This window comes from Leptonychotes weddellii, chromosome 15, assembly GCF_054177405.1.
Source record: "Leptonychotes weddellii isolate Sample4059 chromosome 15, ASM5417740v2, whole genome shotgun sequence".
NCBI classification, from domain to species: domain Eukaryota; kingdom Metazoa; phylum Chordata; class Mammalia; order Carnivora; family Phocidae; genus Leptonychotes; species Leptonychotes weddellii.
In genome coordinates, this window is record NC_138383.1 from 37,417,769 (window position 1) to 37,440,883 (window position 23,115).

At 52.1% G+C, this 23,115-nt stretch overlaps 2 protein-coding genes across 10 annotated transcripts in view; both read right to left on the reverse strand.

The window, feature by feature from the left end:
* Position 1: 1 nt before the first annotated feature.
* CORO6 (coronin 6) lies at positions 2–8,074 on the reverse strand. 5 transcript variants are annotated; one of them, XM_031036208.2, is made up of 12 exons: positions 7,860–8,074; positions 6,462–6,722; positions 4,953–5,075; positions 4,360–4,489; positions 4,078–4,259; positions 3,341–3,460; positions 2,759–2,878; positions 2,219–2,323; positions 1,984–2,129; positions 1,573–1,630; positions 1,232–1,462; positions 2–1,136 (listed from the first exon to the last, which is right to left on the reverse strand). In XM_031036208.2, exons 2-12 carry the CDS (start codon positions 6,657–6,659, stop codon positions 1,014–1,016), a joined length of 1,536 nt encoding a protein of 511 aa, XP_030892068.1. In that variant the 5' UTR covers positions 6,660–6,722; positions 7,860–8,074; the 3' UTR covers positions 2–1,013. The 5 variants fall into 5 exon arrangements, with proteins under 5 accessions (XP_030892068.1, XP_030892067.1, XP_030892071.1 ...); XM_031036207.2 differs by having other exon boundaries at positions 2–1,139; XM_031036211.2 differs by lacking the exon at positions 3,341–3,460.
* A 3,349-nt stretch (positions 8,075–11,423) lies between these two features.
* Positions 11,424–23,115, reverse strand: part of SSH2 (slingshot protein phosphatase 2) — a 142,297-nt gene continuing 130,605 nt past the window's right edge. For all 5 annotated transcript variants that reach the window (XM_081805509.1, XM_081805508.1, XM_081805506.1 and 2 more), the window contains 2 exons: positions 21,042–21,876; positions 11,424–18,462 (listed from right to left, as the gene is read on the reverse strand). In XM_081805509.1, the coding sequence (XP_081661635.1) occupies positions 16,405–18,462; positions 21,042–21,876 (2,893 nt within the window). In that variant the 3' untranslated portion in view covers positions 11,424–16,404. The remainder of the gene's footprint in view (positions 18,463–21,041; positions 21,877–23,115) is intronic.

The following is a 23,115-nucleotide window of genomic DNA, read 5'->3' on the forward strand; positions in this document are numbered from 1 at the left end:
GGCTTTTCCTGGCTGGCTTTACTGGGGGAAGAACGCCCACCTACGGGTTGGGGGTTCCTTCTGAACCTCAGTGTGGGGAGGGCTCTGAGGTAAAAGAATGCCCGGTGGGTCCTGAGCATGTCAGCACCCCCACAAGCCCGGGGTGGGGTACAGCATTTGCAGAGGCCGGGGGTCTTGGCCCCCTCACCCCCACGCATGCAGGAGGCACAGACCGAGCACTTAGTAAAATATTTCATTCAGTGAGTCTTGTTTTCGTCCTAGAGCCAAAGCCACAGCACAGGGCCGGGGGCCGTTGGGGCGGCGGGGCGGGAAGAGGGAGATGAACCTGCTTCCATGCCAGTTTTCTGGTTAGTTCTCCGGCGGGGCTGCAGTGAGGAAGCCGCCCTCTCCCCTGCGGGTGAAAAAAAAGGGAGCCAGCCCCCCGCCATAGCCGGCCGGGTGTAACCGGTGGGCTCGGCTCTGCGGCCAACGGGCTGTGTATGTCTGTGGAACTAGGGTGACGGCCATCCGGTTTACCACTTCGGGCAGCGGAATCAAGTGAGCTGATTAGGGGGACAAGCGTTGTCACTTTCCCCAATCGGTCTGGCGAGACCCGTCGCATCGCCACCCCTTTGAGCTCAAGCCCAAGCTCCCCGACACCCCCAAGAACAGCGCTACTACTAAGCACTTCCCCTGCCCTGGGCGGGAGACAGAAGGGACCCCGCCTCGCCGTGCAGCACCATTGCTGAGGTCCCCGTCACCCCGGGCCTCCCAAGGCCAGCTCCTGCTGAGTCCCGGACGAGGCACGTGGCCAGGCGGGTGCCAGGCAGACGCGAGTCTCCGCGACGCTCCGTTTGTCCAGGCCTCCCGCGAGGGCAAGGAGTTCCCTTCCCAGTCCCGTCCCCGGCCCCAGCCCGGAGAGGCGGGGTCGAGGGCTCCGGACCAAAAGCCGGGGCGGGGCCGAGTCCTGCTCCCCGCCCGGCTTCGCCCCCCGCCCCCCGCCCCAGGCTCGGAGCTGACCCCCGCGCGCCGCACTAGTCCGTGCCGTCCACCAGCTCGCACAGCATGTTCTCCAGAGCCGTGATGCGCTGCTCCTGGGCCTGCACCTGCTCGCGAAGGGCCTTGATCTCCTCCAGCAGCGTCTCCAGAGTGTGCTGCTGCTGGGGCGCGGAGGACAGAAGAGGCTGTGTCAGGAAGGGGGCGGGAGGGGGATGTGTAGACTGGGCCGGGGTGGAGCGGAGCCGGATCTTACCGACAAGGGGGCGTCGCTGGCCGACTGGCTGCGGCGGGGGCCGGCGGGAGGGCGCACGTCCAGAATATTGCGCTTGGTGACCCGGAGCTCGCGGTGCTTGGGAGGCACGTAACCGTCCCTCAGCGAGATGAGCACGGGTTCGGCGTCCTGGCCAGATAGCCACTCGTCCGCTTCTAGGGCCGGCTCGGGGCCGGGAGTATCTGGGTATAGGTCGTCCTGGAACAGGTCTGACTGCGGGGGTTCGGGGGACAGGAAGACTAGTGTTCGCAGAGGGCCGGGCCTGCTCCGTTCCCTTCCGCCTCGGAGCCCTCTCCGCCCAACCCCTCTCCGCGCCCCCTCACCTTGCGGGGCACAGTCATGATGATGGGCTCACATTTTCTTTCGTGCAACTTGTAGAACCTGTAAGGTAGGGAGCGGGGTTCAGCAACCCAGCCGGCTCCCACCCCCTTTTCTGCCTGGGACCAATGGGTTGGAGACCAACATTTGCTGAGCCCCTACCATGCACTGCACTTCAAAACACATTATTGGTCCAACTGGTAAAACATCTCTGATCATTTTACAGATGAGGAAACTGAAGTTTAGAGAATGTTAACGCTGGGGCTGGCACCGAAACAAGCCTGTTTGACACCCCCCCCCCACACACAAAATACCCCCACTCCTTCCCAAAGATTACACGAGGGGAGAAGCCCCTGTGTCTTCCCCGATGGCAAGCGGGGACAGACATGCAAGCGAGAAGGGCGAAGGCTGCTGACCGGGCGATCTCACACTTGCTGACGTCCAGCCCCCGCTTGGGCATGAAACCCATGCCCCTCTGAGGCTCCTTGCTGCTGAACGTGTTCAGGTAATGCACGAAAGGTGGTTCGTCGGTAATCTCAAAGTACCGAATGCTGCTGTCGCCCTGCAAAACCAGTCGGTTCAGAGACGCTCCCAGGCGGGGCCCTCGACATCTCTACCCAGCCCCTGCCCTGCCCTGCCGGCCCCAAGCACCTTGCCGCATAGGTAGACGATGCTGGAGTCGGGATCGTAGAAGGGCAGTAGGACCCCGTTGCTCGTGTCCATCTCCTGCAGTGCCACTGGCTCCTCGAAGTTGTTCTGCCCGAGCACAGGAGGCGTGACCAGCCCTGCCACCGTGCCACTGCTGGATCCCCTGAAGCCCCTTTACACTTCCTACCCGCTGCAAACCCCGTGCGTTCGCAAGGCGGCTCTGGTGAACCGAGCTGCGGGTCCCTCCCAGGGGCCCATCACCCTCAGTGCCGCGCACAAATAGCCCCTGCGCCGCCGCATGCAGTCACCGCAAACCACCCCCAGGGACTCGGCATCACCAGGTGGGGGTGCCGGCGTGGGCTCCTTCAGGCGACGCAGCAAAACTGGGCAGAGGGGTGGGTGTGGGGATGGCGGGCGCTGCAAAGGGGGCAGCAGCCTCCAGCCCAGTCCAGGTGGGCATGCCCTGCGAGGGGGGGGGCGCCTGGCCCCTCTCCCGTGATGCCAGTCCCCGGGGCACACACCCCAAGCTTCCAGCTGCGTTACCGGGTCCCACAGGCCCAGCTCTCGCTGGCTCATGCGGGTGAAGCCCGTGGTGAAGATATGACCCTGGCGCGTGAAGACGGCCCGCATGGGCCTCATTCCCTCGTGGGCCGCAAACCTCTCCTGGGGGAGGGGGAGACAGGGAGAGGCGTCACTCAACTGCCTGCCCTAGGGAGCCTGGAGGGACGAGCAACCAGCCTTCTGACTTTGGCCGGGGAGAGACGGGGGTGGGGGTGGGGGTGGGGGGTGGGGGGCGGGGGGGTTGGAGACGAAAGAGGGCCTAACTACTCAGCTTCCGGGGGAGGTGGGGGGGCCCGGCTGATCCCAGGCCTGGAGAGCGTCCGGGCCCGGAGAGAGCGGGAGGCGCGCGCCTCTCGGCAGGTCCCGAGCCCTGAAGCGCCCTCAAAGGCTGATCCCTAGAGCAGGGGAAGTCGGCCGGCTCCCCGGGGTCGCAGCGAGGCTTCTCCCAGACGGGAGCTCCCCGCTCCGCTTCCGCCTTCTCGGGCAGCGGCCACGGCCTGGGAGGGCGCTCGGGGCTGGGCCTGCGAAGGAGCGAGCGCGCGCGGCCAGCGCGGCCTGGCCTACCGGGTCCCAGAGCGCGACTTGCCGCTCACTCATCCTGCTGAAGCCGGTGCTGAGCAGCTTCCCGTCCGCAGTGAAGACGGCCCGCAGCGGGCGGGCGCCCTCGTGAGGCCGGGCTCGCTCCTGCTCGCGGGGTTAGTGGGTTAGAGCGCCCGCCGCGCGCACTCGGCGCAGACATGCACGTGCCCCGCGCCCCCGCCCCCCGCGTCCGAGTCAGGCTGCCGAGGCGGGTGCCGCCGCCCTCCCGGGGCACCGAGCTAGGACTAACAAGGCGCGGGGGTGGCCCCCTCTCCCCCCGCCTTCGCCCAGCGGGTCGACTCGGGCAGAAAGGGGCCTGCCGGAGAGCCAGTGTCGGGCGCCAGACCCTGGAAGATGGCGCTGGGTGCCGGCCGAGAGGAGAGGGGTCCGGGATGTGTCATGCAGGTTCTGGTGGAAGGACAGAGCTTGCAGCGTCTCCCCTGCTCAATTACAACTCGAAGAGCACTGCTCGGAGCTTCTCAGATGCCGGGGAACGGAGGGAACCGGCGCGGGGCAGAAGACTGTGTGCTGTGGGCTTAATTAGGGCTGGGAGCCGTGGCTGCAGACACTGGGCCGGGGCGGGGGGGGGGGAGCGGGACTGCCTCGGGTTGGGGTGGGGGGAGGCGAGAGCCGGCACTAGGGACTCAGAGGATTAAGGGCACAGGGGCCTGACAGTTGGTCCCTAGGGTAGGGGCTGGGGGATGGCCAAGCCAGGCACTCACCGCCACCACCTGGCCCTTGCGGGGGTCGATAATGCGCAGGTTCTTGTCCTTGCAGGTGGTGGCTAGCAGGCTACCATTGCTGTTCCAACACACGCTGTGGATGACGTCCGGGTGCATGTCGTCTAGACTCAGGAGCACCTCCCCAGTGCCCACATTCCAGATGAGGATCACATTGTCACCACCTGCCCGGAGCAGCCCGTCACCGTTACTTGGGTCCTGCCTTTGCCCCCACCCCCCACCCGGCCCCATCTACAGGAGGGACCCCTCCCTAGGCCCCCAGACCTGCACTGAGCAGGACATTCCGGGCAGTGGGGTGCCAGCAGAGGATGCCCACACGTTTGGAGTGGCCCTCAAGTGTCAGGATGGGTTCCGTAATGTTGCGCATAGGGGTGTAGTCTGGAATCTGCCACACCTGGGAGGGAAGAAAAGGCATAGGGTGAGTGCGATGAGGAGCCTGCTTTGTCCCTCTACTCCTCCCCAACGTTGCCCCCCCACCCCCACCCCTATTGGCTCTCTTGAGTGGTAAGGGTCAAATGCAGGGCAGGATGTAATGATGCCTGCCCAGGGCAGAAGCAGCTGGGAGCCAGGAGGGGGCACTGCCCGCTCTCCAGGGACCTCTCTAGACATCCCAGCCGGGAGACTGCAGAGTACTGCCCCTTGCTCTTCAGGCCTCAAGTTGGCCATGGCTATAATTAGTCCTAAGAAGTGCATCCTGGGAGGGGGTGGGCATGTAGCTAAATATAGCCTGGGAGCTGGGCAGGGCAGGGCAGGGCCCTTGGACCCAGCACCTCTTTTACCACCTTCCCTAGCGCAGGTGAGGCAGCCTTCCCCCCTCCCCCTGCCCAGCTGCCCCACAGCGTCCACCTGGTTCCTACCATGACCGTGGTGTCGTCTGAGGCACTGGCAATGACGTTGTCATTGTGTGGGCACCAGTCGATGTCCAGCACAGGAGCAGTGTGCCCAGTGACCAGCGGGTAGTTCTTATCCACGCGTCCTGTCTGGAGGGGTCAGAGAGGGAGCTCTAGGGTCACTTTCCTGTGTGCTTTTTGGGGGGTGGGCAGTGACCTGTTTACATCTCAATACTCTATCACCTCTTTTCTCTTTGTGAACCCCTTTCTGGACCTCCAACCCCATCCAACTATTCCTGTACTCCACTGGAGGCAGACAGAGTTGAAGCCATTTAATATCAGGGAATCAGACTCAGAGAGGTAATGGCTTAGCCAAGGACACACAGCAAGATACAGGTGGAGCCAAGACCTGAACTCTCAGTCCAGTGCTCTTGCAAAACACCTACTTGGAGGAGACTGTTGTTGGGCCTGTCCCCCCAGCTAGAATGTCTATAGGAAGCCCCTGGTAGAAGAGGTCAAGGGGAGGTAATATGCAATGCAGTGGCCAACAGCCCTTTCCCAGCCACCCTTGGCAGATCTCCCCCTTGTCACTGGCTTGACCTTGGAACCACCAGCAGCAGGCACTCCTGGTGCTTGCTGTCCGCCAACCTGAGCTGGGGCTCACCTACTTTTGGTCTTTACAGGCTTTTTATGGGGGCTCTGAGACTTTTGCCAGGGCTGGCATAAGTAGGGGAGAGGGGTGTCCGTGTGGCACTGGAATGGCCATTGTACTGGGTGAGGAGGTGGCTCCAGTTGAAATTTGAGCCCCGGGGATGGTGTCCTTGGATGATGTCTGCGTTGTCCCGGAATGAGTCACTGGCTATTGTCAGGCCTCTTCCTGACCCTGCCACCTGCGGGGTCTCCCTTAACAAGGTGTAGGGACCAGATCAAGGTCATGACTTGGGGTGGCCATCCTGGGGGGTGGAGATTTCCAAGGGGTTTGAGGTTCCTCAGCAAAGGGGGCGGTAACTGCCCGGCCCCCATCCCTGGGGTGGGGAGGGCTCTGGCCTTATGTGTGATGTCCCCCTGCCCTTTGTTCTCATTCTTTCTCACTGTAAGAACCATAGTGGGGAGGTGACCAGGACTCTTTGGAAAGAGCTTGACCCTTTCCTCAGTGTGCTGCTCTGGGGTGTGATTTAATCAAATGGTCACCGTGCACTGGGGGAGAAAGATCATGAGGGGGTGTGGCATTGGGCAAGTCAGGAACAGAATCTGAGTCAGGCCCTGGCTCCCCTGCTTCCTAACTATCTCCATAACACCCTTCTGGTCCCTGCTGGCAAGAGGGTGCTGCTCGGAGAAGGGGACGGGCTATGCGTGGGTGCAGCCCACTGTGCTGCTGCTGGTCTGGGCAGGGTGAGGGAGCCTCCGACTTGGTCCCCGAGGGCTTAGGGAACAGGGAGCCGCCAATGGACACAAACTGCCCTCCTGACCAAAGGAGGGGTCCCCAGTGGCCACAGCCAGTGTCTTCCCACCTGTTTTCTTCCCCTCATCCCTCACCTTGGCCAGAGGCAGGACAATGAAGGCACCTCCACCTCCAGCCTCCACAATAATGGCCAGGAATTTGGGGTTGACGGCACAGAAGGAGCTGTCCCATGTGACCTTGGACACACGGATGTCCTCGTAGGACTGGTCAGCCTTTGCCGCCTGCCCAAACACATGGCGGAACTTGCTCCGCCGAACCACACGCCGGCTCATGGCGGTGGGTAGAAATGGAGGATCTCAGTGCCCAGAAGTGCCTTTGGTCCTTAGTCCTGTGAGCTGTGGGAGGAAGGAAGAGCAGGGAGGGGGTGGCAAGTGAGAAGGTTTATCTGGCTACGAGTCAGGTCCTAGAACAGGGAACTTTCTTCCAGGTGATGAAAGAATGGCAAAGGGTAAGGTCTTTGCCACCTATAAAGTGCTGCTTAAAAATTCAAGGGGCTAGAATTTCTCCTTTGAGACCCACGCAGGGAACAGCAGAGTTTGACTGGGCCTGAAAGCTTCCTGGAAGTTGAAGTGGTTTGGGGAGGAGCCTCAATGCCAGGCTGCCCTCCTGCTGTCAGCCTTGGATGAGCATCTCTTCAGGAAATGGTTTCTCTCCCAGCCACACCTTGTCCAGAATCAGAGGCCTTGGTCCTGGGATCTTGGCTCAAGGCCAACTATGGGGCTAAGACTGCAGCCCCCCAAGATCCCGAACTCTGCATCTCTAACATAGTTCGGGCAGATGGGCTCTTGTCTTTTTCTAAAATTTTGCCAAGGAGAAGTTCCTCCTGCCAGCTAACCTAGTCTGTCCTGCTACTGTTTTCATCAATTTCCTCCCATCCTCTTGGGGGACGCAGTGTAAGGTGGATCTCTCCTCTTTCCACTCCTCTCTTCACATGGTCCTAACCATGGTCTGGCTTTTGCCTACCATACTTCGGTCCCGCTTCTCCTATGGGTCCCCTTTCCTGCTGCACTCTCCTGGGGTGGGGTCCTCACCGCCCCCCTCCCCCCGCGAGGGCCAGATTTGCAGGAGTGGGGAGGGTGAAGTGCCTTTTCTTCAGCCAGGGTCTGTGCTATGCTCTTCCCCAGGGGACTCACCGAGCTTTTCCAAAGCCCTATCCACTGACTCCTGCCCCTCCCCAGCCCCGGGCATCCCTGTGCCCTTCACGCCGCTTCTGCGGCCCCAGGCCTGCGGCCCGGGCCTCCCCGCACCCTCCTCCGGCCTCCTGCCCCGGCACTGCGTTCTTAGGAGACGAGGTGTCGGGGCCGTGCAAGGCGCGCGGGCCGCTGTCCGGCCAAATATAGACACCAAGTCCGCCCCGCCCGGGACCGAATTTGGCGGCGCGGGGGAGGGGGCGCAGATCTCTGCCCCCTCGAGAGACCCCGCCCGCTGCGGTGGCTTCGGTGGCGGCGTGGGATGGGGGGGGGGGTTGGTACCTGGTCCTGAGTGGGCCGAGGGGCGCTCACTCTGCGACTCCTCTGTTGAGGGGGCTAGGGGTGCGCTGGGGGCCGAGGGAGTCAGGGTGCCGGAACTGCCTCTCCGGGTGTCCGCGGCGTCTGGGGCCCGGGCGTTCCTCTGCGCGCTCGGGCCGCTGCTTGCGGCTCTCCGGGGCCCGGCGTCGCCGCAGTCCCAGCTGCCGCTGCCATCAACCTGCGGGGGCGGGGCCTACGGCGGGGGCGGGGCCAGAGCTGCCCCGCCCCTCCAGCGGCGGGAAAGTCGAGCGCTGCCGGCTCCGCGCCGCCTGCCAGCCCGGCTCAGAAAACTGTCAAAAGTAATTGAGTGTGTACGCGCGGGTTGTGCGCACTCCTTCCCCGCCCTCCGTGCCTCCCGGGTGGGCTGGGCAGACCCAGGTTCCCAGACCCAGGCTGGGCGCGGAGAGGGAGAGCCGGCAGCCGCGCAAGATCAGGTGCCTTCGCGCCGCATTCCTGCCGCAATCGCACTCCCAATTTAGCCTGTCCCGGCCGGCGGGCCCGGGCTGCGGGACTGCACGTCCAGACCCTCCTGGGGAGAGGTCCCGGAAGATGCTTCGAGGGAGTCTTCCCAGGCCTTGGATGAGGGCCTAGGCTCTCGCCCAGGGCAGCTCGAGGGTACCCGACAGGGGGCTGTGAATGTCGCTGTTATTGTTATTAATGGCTATAGCGACCACTTGAGAACCTAAAACGTTGGCACTGTAACTAGGCATTTCACCCCGTTAGAGAGGATTCCATGAAGCAGGGCAGAAAGCAGACTAAAGACTGGGTGGGGGAATGAATCCACCTTGACCCCGTGGGAACACCAGGTTCAAGGAGAAGCAGCTGCCACCGGCCTTTGGCAATCAAATTTTATTTATTTTTAAAAAAGTATTTGAGAGAGAGAACGCGAGCATGAGCGGGGGCGGGGGACGGGGGAGGGACAGAGAGGAAGAGGGAGAAGCAGACTCCCCGCTGAGAGAGGAGCCGGTTGCAGGGTTCCATCCCAGGACCCTGAGATCATGACTTGAGCTGAAGTCAGACGCTTAACCAACTGAGCCACCTGGGCGCCGCAGCAATCAAATTTTAGTTGCCCAGCCTAATTCCTAATGAATTCTTCTGGGACTTGTTTAAACTGGTGCCCAACTGTGTTCCAAGGAAGTCCCAGCCCCCCCCTCACTCCCCCTGGGACCCAGGGACCTGAGTATTGATCAAGGTTAAGGAGGAAAAAAAAACAAACCTGATCAAAATATAGCCAGTGAAGAACAACTAGTCCCTGAAGCTGCTGTACATCCAGCACCCATCCACTGCCTGGATTTTGTGCGTTGGATCATAAGGCCCTGGAGGCAGCATGAGGCCAGTTATTACCTCCTATTCTCCAGGGCACACCTGGGAATCAATGGAACAACCTTCTGGAGGACAGAGATTAGCATTGGGGGTTAAGAGGAGGGAAGGTGGTTGGGAACCCCAAAGGCCCACCCAAGGCTCCTTCTCAAGAAGAGTCCAAGTATCCAGTGGCTTGTACGGGAACAGAATCAGAAACTTACAGGTGCTCCAGAAATAATTCATGACACGGAGGGCCATAAGGGTAGATGAATCTCCCTTTTACCTAAAGATTCCGGGCACATGATTAGGAGGGAAAGACCTGAGTGGTTCAGTGGCTCTTTAATAACAATAGGTCACAGTTATTGTGTGCCAGACACTGGTCTAAGGACTTTACACATATTAAGTTCATTCTGATAACAGCCTTCTGTGATAGCTACTCTTAGTATCCCTATTTTATAGGTGAGGAAACGAAGGCACATAGAGATTAGTTTACCCATCACTCAACTGGTAGTTGGTGGAACTGCCACTTTTATCCAGTGGTCCGGCATCTGGGTCCATGCAATTCAGCACCATGCATTTTTGTTTCCTCTTGAAGAATAGTGCCACCTTATCTCATAAATGCTGATACTGAGGGTTAGTTTTTGTGGCACAAAGGAAAGGATGCTTGGACTAATTAGAAAACTGGAGTTCTGGCCCTGACTCAATCACCCCAGTTTTGCAGTTCTCTGAGCTGTACAATGAAGAGGGCTGGGTCAGGTTCTTTCCAACTCTGCACCACCTGTTGGCAGACAAGGGATTTGACACGCCACCTCCTACCTTGAAATGACCTTTTCTTTCCCCTTTCCTTTCCTCCTCTTTAAAGAGGACTGCATTCTAGAGGCAAGAGTCTGAGACTAGGAAGTAGGAATCCTTTAATCCATCCTGCCTTCAGTTCTATCATCTGAAAAGAGGGTGCTTTCCAGGTACAGAAGCAGGGACTCACAGGTATCACTTGGACCAGGCATGCCTCTCAGGTCTGCCCTCTGGGCTTTCTTCTGGCTGCCAAAGCTTGGCAGAGAGTGGGCAGGCAGAGCCAAGGCATAAAGAACTAATCAGGGGAAGAAGCCACTTGGGCTAGGGTGCTTTCCTGTGTGGTTAACCATTTGAACTCTTAGCTGGGCTCTGAACTACAATCTGTAGAAGACGGGCATGGATTACGTCTTCCATAAAGTCATTTTCTGGAAGAGGTGGCCTGGCAACTTAGACATGATTTGCTTTGGCTATAAAGACTGAGCTTATCTAGACAGGTCAGTGACTCCGGGCACCCCTAGAAAACTTTGGGAAATGACCTTGCCTTCACCATCATGCACTCTGGCACTCCAGCCAGACCAGTGTTGTGCTCCTCCTACTTGATTTGGACAATTCAGAATGCAGCGGGCCGACTTAATTTTAGTTCAAGGCAGTATTTTCTCTAGACACGTCAGTACGTTGTTTTGTCAGCGCTTTGGAAACTGAGCTTTCCCTAGATAATAGTGATGCCTTGTATGTGTGATGAATGGTGACACTACACAGCTCATGATGGGTCTATGGAGGAGTGGGAGAAGTGGAGAACTGCTCCCCCCCACGCCCAGCCCGTTTTGGAGAATGGCCTGTCGGCCCCATCTCCCTTCTTCAACCATTATCCAGTGCTTCTCTTCTAATGGCAGGAGATGGTTAAAAGCTTTTACTTCTTTAGAAAGTCATGCCCCATTTTCAGAAATCACTCAGTGAGCTGAGGAGGCTTGTGCTGAAAGTTTGTGAGCTCTATCTCACTAATGTCCAGAGATCAGCGGCTCAAGAAATCTAGCCCCTGCTGGGGCAGGTCACAGCAGCTGTGTCCCAGAGCAGTCTGGACTGCACGCGGCAGAGGAATTTTGGTCCCTTCGCTTATTCATTCTCCTAACATTCAGGTGGTGGCTTTGGCAAGAACTTCTTTGACCAGGCAAGTTCCCAGCTTGGTCACTTGATTGGAGCCACAAAGTCTGAAATAATCTTTGGTGATTCTATCCAGTCTTTATTTTGTGGGAGGTAGAAAGTTGTATTTTTTTTTCCCAGAGCTCAGCTAACTCTTAAGGACGTGCCTGATGGAGATCAAGGAGAATTGCTCCATGTGCCCTACTGCTCACCAGTGTTCTCTTCCAATCGCTCCACTTCTCTAGCACCACCTCCCCCCCCTTTTTTTGCATTTGATGAAATACGCGTATCATCTTCAAAATAAAAATTTATTTAATCTGTAACAAGAACATTGAATCTGCACATTTGCGCACAAGTTCACATTTAAAAACAGCAGAGCACATCAGTAATAAAAAAAATCTATGATACAAGTGGAACATCCCAACCACCAGGAAGATTAAGGAAGGAGATGAGACCACTCTTTATATTCTGCTTCAAATGCCTCAAAAAGGTCCCAGAGATTCCAGGGAGCACCTGCTTTATTTGTTAAAATGTGAGCATAAAAGTTCGGACTGGCCTGGGGCAAAGGTAACAGTCAGTGGGAGAGTCTTTTGGGCTTGTTTTCTACATTTAGAACAAGTCCTACAAAATAAAGTAGAAAGAAAAGGAAAAAAAAAAAAAGGCACCTTAAGCTATGCCAGGCAAACCAAAACCCAAACAAAACAAAACAAAACCCACAAAAACCAAACAATTCGCTGTGGGCCTGTTGACTGAGAATCATTTCAGGGCCAGTTCCCGTTTCCAGATTGGGTCATCAGCTTGAATGAAGCCCTGGGTATTAGCTCTGCGGGTGTACAGATGACGCTGCCACCAGGGTCGCTGTGAGGACCCAGATGGCAGCACTGGTCATATACCCTCTGAGGCATCTTCCAGCCAATGCGGGATGATTCCAGTTTAGAAATCCTGTCCTAGATCTCTGGGGCACTGAGAAAATGAGGCTGGTTTTGTTTTCATAGCAGGAGCCAGGCCCAGTCACCCTCCACTTCCAGGCTGGACAAGTACACAAGCACCTTGCAATAGCTCTCCGCGGCATCAAGGGACCCCAAAGCCCTGGGACAGGGGTTAGGAGTGTGCAGTTTCCTGCTTTGGTGGCAGGCTTTTTCCTAATATGGGTGTCAGATGAGTTGAGGCAGCAAATACATTTATGCCTAATACATGCCTTGATCTTTTAGTCTGGAAGGGAAAACAAAGTCCAAGATACCTTTCAAGTTGGATTGGTGCTGAAAGAGCTAAAATTTCATCTACCATCAAAAAGCAAAACAAACTTTAGACAAAAATGACACTAGCCATTCACCGTTATAACCATCACTGTTAAGACACACCATCACTGACTGAGGAAAGGGCTATTTCCACACACAGTGTTGAACGGGAGTGCAGGACACAGATGGAAGTCAGGTCCAGGTCCTCCCCAGCTCCCTTTGAGTAAGGGCTGACCACCACAGCCTTGCTCTGCGTGAGGACTCCAAAGGACAGCCAGGGCCAGGTGCCTGGAGGAGGGGACTGAGTGGCTGTCAAGAGGATGCATGTTTTAATTATTACAATGTAAACAAAGTATCCACAAATAGTTGTCAAAAAGAGCCAAAGAATGGCTTTATTTAAAAAATTTAAAATGCCCTTAAAAGTGACCCTCTTTGCATAATGCTTTCTTTCTTAAAAGAAAAAAAACTCCCACAGAAACATCTCTACCAAACATGCCTAGATCACTTTAAAACTGAAATCCTCAGATGGAACAGGTGAAGATTTTTATGAGCTGCTATGTCTGAGAAACTTCAGGTCTATCCAAAAGTATCTATCTGGGGCCCTTGAGCCAGAGGGGACCTCAGAGCCTGGGCTGTCATTCTCAGGTTGTCCTTGGAGCTCTTGGTAGTTTCCCAAATGAGAAAGAGTTGGGATAAAGGTACAGAACGAGGAAAATGCTAGATAAAGAGCCTGGAGAAACTGGGGTGCTAAGAATGATCCCAAACATTAAGACTCTGAAAGGCAACCAAAATGAGGAGAGATGAAGATTACTATAGTACAGTACTATAGGTCTACTCTAGTATATACTACTCCTAAGTGTTTCTAAAATCAGGAAATGGTTGAAGTTTCTCTCCTTCCTACTGACTGGTAACCCTCCAGATTACAGCTCAAAAGTTGCGTGCTCCTGGGGCTTCTACCCCATGCACCAAAATGTTACTTTTTAAAATATTTTTGCACAGGTGTGTGCGCATGCACGCGCGCACACACACACACACACACACACACACACACACACACGCACGCGCGCTCTTTCTCTCTCTCTCTCCTCCAGAGTAACTGACAGTCAGACTATGGGGGTTTTCAAAATAAGGATAAAGAGAGGCACTGAACAAGAGGTCAAGACTTTTCCTACTCATTTCTGTCAACCTACCAGACCTGCTGTTCTGGGTCTGAGTTTTCCATGAACAGAAAAGGGAAATAGGCCACCTGAGATTATCAAAAAGTCTGAAGACAAGAAAGTCTGAGAAGTCCTTGATGGCTCATCATGTACTTCCCCTGGACATCGCTCAGCTATGCAAATAACACAAGAACACTCAGTTGTGGGGGTTTGAGAGGCTGGCAAAACCCCATGGCATGGTTGAATTACAAACCCCAAACGGAGGATGTTTATTGAGGCAGGTAAATTACATGATAACCAAGAATGTCATTTAAAAAAAGGAAGACAGAGCAAGAATATTTCCTTTTTCTTTAAAGAAAAGTTTTCTTCACAGCATTAGAGGATCTCCTCCCCACCTCTGTTGTTACTTAATGCAGGGACAGTGAGCAGTAACCACAGTTGCAGGGGAGCAGAGAGAACAGTGCAATACTGTTGATCCTGCTTGTACTTCTCAATGTGAGGGATGTCACCATCTCAAAGGATTAATGAGGGGACACCACTCTCTTCACCTCCGTGCAAATCCTTCTCTCCCTGCCCCTGCCCCAACTTCCTGTCCTTTCCCTATCATACTGGTGGTGGCGGAACTGCCTCAACAGGGCTGTTTAGATGGATGAGCCCTGGAAATTCATAACCCTGTCTTGCAAGCCTCCTCACACTGGTACACACCACCTAACAGAAACACTTTACAACACATTAAACATCCAGGAACCACAAAGCCGTGTGGAGGATACATTTGAACATTTAAGGAAACTGTTTAAGGACTACACAGGTACATATAATTACTATATCATAAAAGACACTTAGAGCAGGAGGTTTCTGTCCAATCCACCTCCTGCACAGCAACTGGATTCACAGCTCCCCTGGAGCACCTATGAATGGCTTCAGTCCACCTTTTCTCTCTCCTGGAGGTCACCCCACTACCTGCACCTACCAAACTCTGGCCTCTGACATCCCTCTGACAGTCTGCACTGGGCATCTGTCTTTTCCTCTCAGTGCCGTCCGTGATGAGCCAAAAACCAAAGCCCAAGTCTGTACTTGGTCAATCTCTCAGCAACGTGGACATCAACCAAAGCAAACAGGAAGCAAATGTGCAAATCTCCTCAGTTTTGATGAGCTGCAGAAGGTATCTCATTCCAGGCTAAACGTTTTCTGTAAGAAGCCCAAATAGGCTTTTTATGGCAAGCGCTCCCGTGTTAAGGATCTCCATAATAGCAGCAAAGCCAAAGCATCCTAAATGGAGTCACAATGGGTGCCTGCCCTTGGCGGGGGCCTTCCTACTGATGAACGCTTCAGCCCAATCCATGAGAAGCTTCCCCCCGGGGCAGCAGTCACACTCACATATACTCCCTGGCTGTGGTTCAGCTCCTGGCAAACAATCCGCTCTGGGATTTCAGTCTCAAAGAGAAATCAGCTTTCAGTCTAACTGTGATCTAATGGGAGCCTTTAGGGGTTTCTCTGAGGAAGAAGTTACTAACACATACTTTGGCAGGGGCTGGCGATCAGAAATCTCCATTTAAACAATTAAAACTACCATCAATATACTCTGCAGATTCCTACCAGCACCTATCAGTTTTATTTCTGTGGTGTCTGTGTGTTTTCTCCAGTTGCAGCTTTACTCCTTCTTAAAAAGATTAAATCAAAAAGATCCTACGACGACATCAACAAAACACTGTAAGAAAGTGACATTATGTACATAAATACTGTGTATAAACTCGAGAAATGACAAATCTTCCAGGAACAGAAAAAAAATCCCATGTCAAGTGTTAACATTGGTAAGAAAACTTTGCATTCAACGGAGGTTATACATAAGTAATGTAACAGTTCAAATATCATCTATGAAATTTAAAAAAAGGGCAGCACTGGGAGCAACAGCATGAGGGAGGAAAGTAAATAGGAAAAAAATACGGCCATTAAACTCAGAAGGCCCACAGAATTATTCAAGTAATGGAAGTGTTAAAACCCTACGTACGTATTCATTTTACAAGAACACACTGACTTTCAATTGCTGTTTTTCAAACTTGTCCCTATTGTTTTAGTTGAAAGGATGTTGCAGAACCCACTTCCTGGCAGGGAGGGCCAGGATGACCGGCTATGTGGAGCCCACTGACCCGGAAGATACTGGGCCACAGCCTCTGCAGACTTTGCCTCCTCTTCCTCATATGCTTTCCTCTACACAGATCTCTTAAGATTTCATTTGGGGTTTGGTTTTAATTTAAAAATTATGTGCTTGGAGGGGGGGAAACTATCTGCTTGATAAATTTACAAAGCCAGCCAGTATCATGCCTTTTGATAATGACAGACTCAGGACTCAGGAATGCAGAAGAATTGGCTTCTGGAAGACCCCCCTTTGAAAGCAAAGCAGAACCTGCCCACTTTGGGAACTCTCAGTGGGCCAGGGCCCAAGGCTGAGAGCACGCAGACTTGCGGCTGTCCTTCAGCCCCATCCCATGCATCAGGTCTGAAGCCCAAACCATCACCACACAGGCCCGGGGGGCATTTCCGATTTCCAGCCTTTTTCTCAAAGGGCAAATGAGGAGCAGGTGGGAGCTGATTGAAAAACAGCAATTTGCCTTTGATAAAGGTGCTCTTTGAAAATGAGTATTTTTTGAGGTTTGAATTTTCTAAAAATAAAAAATGCTAAAATGGTCTTGCTGTCCAAATCAATCTCTCTCTCTCACACACATACACAGAGAAAAAAAAACCCCAAACCCTGCATGCGCCAGGAACAGTAAAATGACCAAAATATTATAAAATTAACCAATAAAGTGCATGTTCCTTACATATTACACCTGCCCCTTTTACAAACATCTCTTTCAGAAAGTCACATGTGTAGGCTCAGAATCACATGGTATTATAGAAGGGGTTGGTTGTCCGTTTTTTATCATTTGCTTTTTTCAGTCTCCTAAGGGGGTGAGTTCTGCCGTGCTGCTGACGGGGCGTCACAGCCAGCCCTGGAGCTGGGCCTGCACACTGCAGCCCCTGGGGTTGTGGCAAAGGAAGGCCTCCTTCAGAATTAGTCAATTCGGGTCCTGCCCTGGGGAGCAAACACTGCTGACTGTAACCAAATTCTTTGGCATACTGTACGATGGGCTTCTCCACTGGCTTGCTCTGCACGATACACTCTGTTGTTTTGAGTTGCTCTATAAAATACTTGGTGGGCTCTAGGTTCTGGGGGGCATCTGGGTTTTCTGAGGGCTCCTGGGCCTCCATGGCATGCATGCCTGAGTCTGTTCTGATGAAGGGCTGAAGCAGTTTGAGATGAGGGGTATCAGAGGAGACAGGCTCTCTCTCCGATAAACAGTCTTTACAGAGGTCCAAGTAACCTAACTTGGTGAGCGCAGCAGAATGCCTCATTTGGCATGGTTTGGTGAGCCCTCCCTGGCAAATCGCTCGGGACTCGATTTCTTTAGTGCGCTCCTCCGCCACGCTGGGGCTGTGGCTGAGACCCTTTATACTGTCACTACTAGAGCTATGTGGGAGGTGACAGGCTACAGGTAATGGGTCCAGTGTTTCTTGTAACTCCCCAATATTGTCACTGAGTTGGCTTAGGCCTTCACTAGTTAACTGGGGGTCCTTGGACAGTACTTCACTGCCACTGGAAAAGGGGCCCTCCTGACTTTCTTCCCAGCTCCCCCGCTCTGAAGAGGCCTCATTGTCTGTGGTGCTGCTTTGCTCTGTGAAGCCTTCCAGGTGAACTACAGTCTGCGGATGTGCTGAATCCAAGCTGGCAGATGGGACGTGGGTTGGGTGACTGACAAAAGGCCCTCCTGTCTCCGGGGCTGTCAAGAGGCTGTCGTCCCAGGCTTCAGGGCTGCTCAGGGTGGAGGTCAGGTCGGTGGGACCGTCGTGCTCAGGAGGGGAAGAATGAGGCAGAGGTAGCACGTTGGGGTGAGCCTGGGCGGGGCCCAGAGTCCTGTTCAGATTTTCATCCAGTGCACAGAGGATGGTGATGGAGTCCTCCACTTTCACTTTCCTCAGTCCTTGCTCCCCACTCTTTTTGCTGGTGGCTCTTCCACTCCCTGGCCCAGGGTGATCGGGGGATGTAACTGTGTGGGTATACTCAATGATTTCCACCTTTTTGGGAAGGGAAAGAGCGACTGCCTGTGTCTCAGATCCCTGGCATGAAACCACAGTCCTCTGCTCCTTCAGGACTCCTCCCTGCTTTGTACTAGTATCTGACCCTGGGCGCTCCTGAAACTCCAGCAGCTCAGGTGCTGGAACAATGGCATCTTGCTCAGAATGGGGTAGGGAGCCAGCTTTGGACCCACTGCCCCTCCCTTTGCCCTTGCTAATCTCTGTTTCCTTAGGGACAAAAGAATGTTCAAGGGTAGCTTCATCACTCTTTCCTTTTGGTGCTAGGTCTGCCACAGCAGAATCATTCTTGGAATTCTTGCGAATGGACAATGAGGTACAACCAGGGGCAGCACCATGGTGCTCTTGCTCCTGTCGCAAGCGCTCTTCAAACTCCAAGGTAGCTCGCCTCACAGACCCAGGGTACCACTTGGCACCTGGAGGCATTCCTGGGCCCCAGAGCTCTTGTTCCTCCTCAGCTGGTTCCTCTTCTTCCAACTCTGTGGTGGATGAGTGTATAGTTAAGCAGCCTTCTAGGTCCCACTTCCCTGAGTCTTTGGCTAGTTCAGGCTGGGCTGTGAAGGAACCCTCATTCTGCTCCAGATTTCCAGGTTTGTTCTCCAGGGCCTGAGCCCTCTCAAGGGGCAGCTCATGGATGGTGTGCTTCTTTGGTGTATGACATGCGTTAGATAAGATGTCTCCTTTCAGTTGAATCTGTCCGACTCCTTGACTGATGGATTCAATCTCAGTAATGATTTCTTTGACTGAAATTGCATTTTCTGAGTGAGATTGCATGAAGATGTCTGGGCTGACCAGTTCTGAGATTGCCTAGGGAGAAAACAGTGAGATGGTTATGGCAAATCATAGTCTAATTAAAAATGCCAGATATTTTTCTTAGTAATCCTCTAATCCAGGAGAACCTTCCAGCTATGAGGACACAAATCACGGAGTGCCTGGGACTGTCCTCTGCCTGGGACTGTCCTCTGGCCAACTGTTTTGTCATACAAGCTAAAAAAACAGATTCATCAAATGAAGAGATACAAAATTTGTTACAGCTTGTATCACTGTCTACTAAACTTTTATTCTGTTTATTTAAACAGAATTCCAACCCAGTATCTTGCTTCAAAAAGGAATAGCGGTTAGCCTTAGAGGTTCCTATAATCCTTACTTTTTTTTTTTTTTTGAAGAATTTGAGAGAGAGAGAGAGAGAGAGATAGAGCGAGCAAGCACAGGAGAAGGGGGAGGGGGAAGGGCAGAGGGAGAAGCAGACTTCTCGCTGAGCAAGGAGCCTGATGCGGGGCTCGATCCCAGGACCCTGGGATCATGACCTGAGCCGAAGGCAGACGCCCAACCGACTGAGACACCCAGGTGCCCCAATCCTTACTTTCCTAAGACCATTAGCCTTCAGGATTTAGGTCATACTGGGATAGATGAGATTTTTCGTCTCTGGCCTATCAACTTTCAGTTTGATTCTAACCTAGTTCAAGGGGAAGAGTTCCATTCAAGGGCTCAGTGACCACCTTAAATATGCCCAGTGTTAGGGCAAGATGAATGAGGTTATCATCTGATGTCTGATTTGGAGACTCACTGCTCTCTTCTCTCCTCTGTCCTGCCAGCTTTCATCCTTACCCTTCCACTCTTGGCATCTCTTGGCAGTAGCATTCCAGCATGTGAGGGCACTCTGTACCTGGTCACACAATTTCCAAGTTTTGCATGGCTCCTCTGGGAAAGGTCTACTTGGCTTATGGAGCCACATGCCTAAGCAAACTTAGAAACTGTGACTCTCTGATATATTACTGTTCTACCAGTTATAAATTTGGATGGATTTAGATCGAGGCAAAAGAAAATTAGCCAATATAAAATCAAGTCCTCTTGTTAAAAAAAAAATGAATTCCAAAAGCTGAAAATGACTGTTGGATATCTCTGAAAGTGGCATCGTAACAACCATCAATCTGCTTTAATATTTTATTTATTTATTTATATTTTATTTATTTTGAGAGAGAGAACATGAGGAGAGGGGAGGGGCAGAGGGAGAGAGAGGGAGCCCGATGTGGGGCTGGATCCCAGGACCATGAGATCATGACCTGAGCCTAAGGCAGATGCTTAACCGACTGAGCCATCCAGGTGCCCCTACTTTAACATTTTTATAAGCCTTTAAAGTATAATATTTCCCTAGGAATTGTTCTGATCTTTCTCCTTCAAAAGAAAGTCAGAACTAGTACAAACCAACAAGGTCAGTTACACCTTTGGGAGAAATCTGCTGGGATATTAGGCAGAGGTAAACTAGCCAAGACTGGGAGAGAAGCCACAGCAGGCCCAGTGTGTGCATAGGCTGTGGAGAGAGTGCTCATATGACGAGGGACTTTGCAGAAAAGCTATTTCTGTCAGAGCTGCTATGCCTACTGGTCCAAAGGAGAGCTCAAGCATTCTCATTTCCCAGTAAAAATGAAGCAGAGGCATAACCTCTGGGGAGAGAAGACAGAAGCAGAGGCAATGACTTCCCTGGGGTAAAGAGACAGAAAAGATAAGTCATGGACAAGGTGATAAATATAAGTAGACAGCTATCAGGAGATGTCAAAAATGTAGTTACCTCCACTGAAATCATTAAGTGAATTTTGGTATTTGAGAGTAAATCTGTCACCATTTACTTCACAACTACTTTATTATACTGATCTAAGATACCATTGTTTTTAAGATGCATCCCAATTTCAGAAGTGTCAAAATGAGAATAAGAGTGAGTCTTAGAATTGATACACAGTAGTTCTTTCCCTGGTCTGAAATGGCTCCTATGAGCTCATATGCCACAGAGAAGAATCTTCAGAGTCTGTCTGTTCTCAATCATTTCCCAAAACTATCCCTCAAATCTTGGATACCACAGGGTCTGAGATGAGGACCAATCAAGAAACATTATTAATAGCAAGAATTCAGCATGCGTTGCTACTCTAACAACTATTTACACATGTCTAGTCTTTGAATTTTCTGAGACAGTGTTTCCCAAACAAATCCATCTCCTCAGAGAGACACAGGTCTTACTCAGGCAGCATGTCAGTCCCAGGCACTTCATTATTGGTGAGATCTGACTTGAACTGCAGAGGTCCAGGGAGGGGACCTCTCCTTGTCCAGGCAGGACATTTGTCTTGGCTACCCCCACCCCCATCCCCTCTCCAAAGTGCTTCCAAAGACACCAAAAGCTTGGAAAGATAAATTCCTCAAAAGGCAATGGATTTAAAAAATTTTTAAACCTTAAGTTTTTAAGGAAAGTCTCAGCCACACTGTCTCTCCCATACTGCCTTCCTAAATCTTTAGCAACATTAAAAATAAAAGAAACACAGCAGAATCCCAAATATTTTGTCTTCCAAAAGAACTTCATTAGGTAGAGAACTACTTACTATAAAGATACTTTTTACCTTTGACTGTTCCTCATCTATTGAAGATTCTTCAGATGCATGGGGAGTATTACTCAAAGAGCTGCTTCTCTGGTCATCAGCGGTCCCTTCGGAAGGGGCTACTTCTACCACTGAGAGTCGACAGCTCTCACTCCTTCCTCCACCCAGTTCTTCCATCCTTGAGTGGGAAAAAGATCGGGACCGGGTTTCTTGGGAAAGCTCTACAAACTTTTCTAGGGCGCTAAAAAAATCAATGCGATCTGTACTGAAATCTGAGACTTCAGCCTGACAACTAGGTTGGGGGCTCGGTGATTCAGGATCAGGGGACATGGGAATGTCTTTCAGGCGAGATGTTAATTCTTCCAAAGGCAGTAAGTGGACGTTCACATCTGCTTTCAGAGCATCTGTCTCCAAATCTTCCACTGTTAAGTCTGGGAACTTGTTGGCAATTTCTGGGGCCTGTCCAGGTTGGATTAAGGCTTTGGATGCATGGCAGTTGTCAAGAGGGAATTTTGATTCATTGAGACAACACCCTGATGAGCATCCATTGATGTCATTTAGATTTAATTCATCTTCAATCTGTCCTGCATGAAATTCCCTTGAAGTAAACTCCAAGCAAATCATTCTTTCTTTGGTACACAGGCCCTTCTGATTTTCTTCTTGTGGGACGACATGTTCCACAAAGACAGGAGGTATGGGTGGGTGATTCTCCATGGTCTTCACCTCGGCAATCTGGTCTGCTGAGGTGGTGATCTCCTTCTTGTTGAGTTCTAGCCCTGGTTTGCAGATGGGTTCATGGTGGTCGGAGAGGTCGCTATCTGAGTGAGATCTCCAGAGCTTGTTATGCCGCTGTTTGCTGTGGAGGACATACACAGGAAATGCCTTACTCTGGTTTGTGAAATCAATCAACACCCTCCCAGGAAACTGCTCCCAGATAAATTTAAATATTAACCTGCAAATGCTTTGTTAATAGCCAATGGAAGAGGTAGGCAATAAACATTTGTAAAGATGCTCAATTTAGGGGCACCTGGGTGGCTTAGTCTTTAAGCGTCTGCCTTCAGCTCAGGTCATGATCCCAGGGTCCTGGGATGGAGCCCCGCATCGGGCTCCCTGCTCCGCGGGAAGCCTGCTTCTCCCTCTCCCACTTCCCCTGCTTGCGTTCCCTCTCTCGCTGTGTCTCTCTCTGTCAAATAAATAAATAAAATCTTAAAAAAAAAAAAGATGCTCAATTTAATAGCAGAAAACAAAAACAAAGCAAAACAACAATAATAAAAACGAATATGAGATCTGATTTTTCTACCCATCAGACTGACAAGGCTTAAAATGGTTGCTAGCAGCTAGTGTTGATGATGGCATGGCCAAACAAATCCTCTCATATATAGTTGGTAGGAATGTGAATTGTAGAAATTCTTTTTTTTTTTTTTAAAGATTTTATTCATTTATTTGAGAGAGAGAGAGTGAGAGATAGAGCACGGGCAGGGGAGAGAGGGAGAAGCAGGCTCCCCACTGAGCAGGGAGCCCGATGTGGGGCTCCATCCCAGACCCTGGGATCATGACCTGAGCCGAAGGCAGATGCTTAACTGACTGAGCCACTCAGGCGCCCCTGAACTGTAGAAATTCTGAGTGAAATCTGACAACAGCTCTCAAAATTTAACCCTTAAACCAGCAATTCTTCTAGAGAAATACTACTATAAGTACACAAAGATATAGATATAAGGATGTTTATTATATAATACAGCGGTACTAAAGGATCAGACACCAAAAAAAAAAAAAAAGAGGATTTATTTAAATTACAGTCCATATACCTACATGCCATTCATGAAGCTATTAAAAACAGGTGTTTTAATGGAATGCTGTCCAAGGTATACAATTAAGTGAAAAAGCATGCTGACCACATTTGGAATGGTCAGTTCCCGTGTTAGAATAAGTATAGGAAAATACCTGGAGGAACATCATCAAACTGGTAACAGGGTTCCTTTCAAGAAAGGCAGAATACTTTCAGGGAGGGCTTTACTTCTAACATTCTATATTTCTATAAGTTTTAAAATTTAAAAATAATGAGCATGTTTAACATTAATAACCGGGGGGGGGAGGG

Coding starts and splice junctions, on each gene's coding strand:
- CORO6 (XM_031036207.2), bottom strand. CDS start 6,659: ATGAGCCGGCGTGTGGTTCGGCGGAGCAAGTTCCGCCATGTGTTTGGG. Junction 4,260..4,359: donor GAATGTCCTGCTCAGTGCAG/GTCTGGGGGCCT, acceptor TGCTCCGGGCAG/GTGGTGACAATGTGATCCTC. Junction 1,140..1,231: donor CCAGCGACGCCCCCTTGTCG/GTAAGATCCGGC, acceptor TCCGCGCCCCAG/CAGCAGCACACTCTGGAGAC.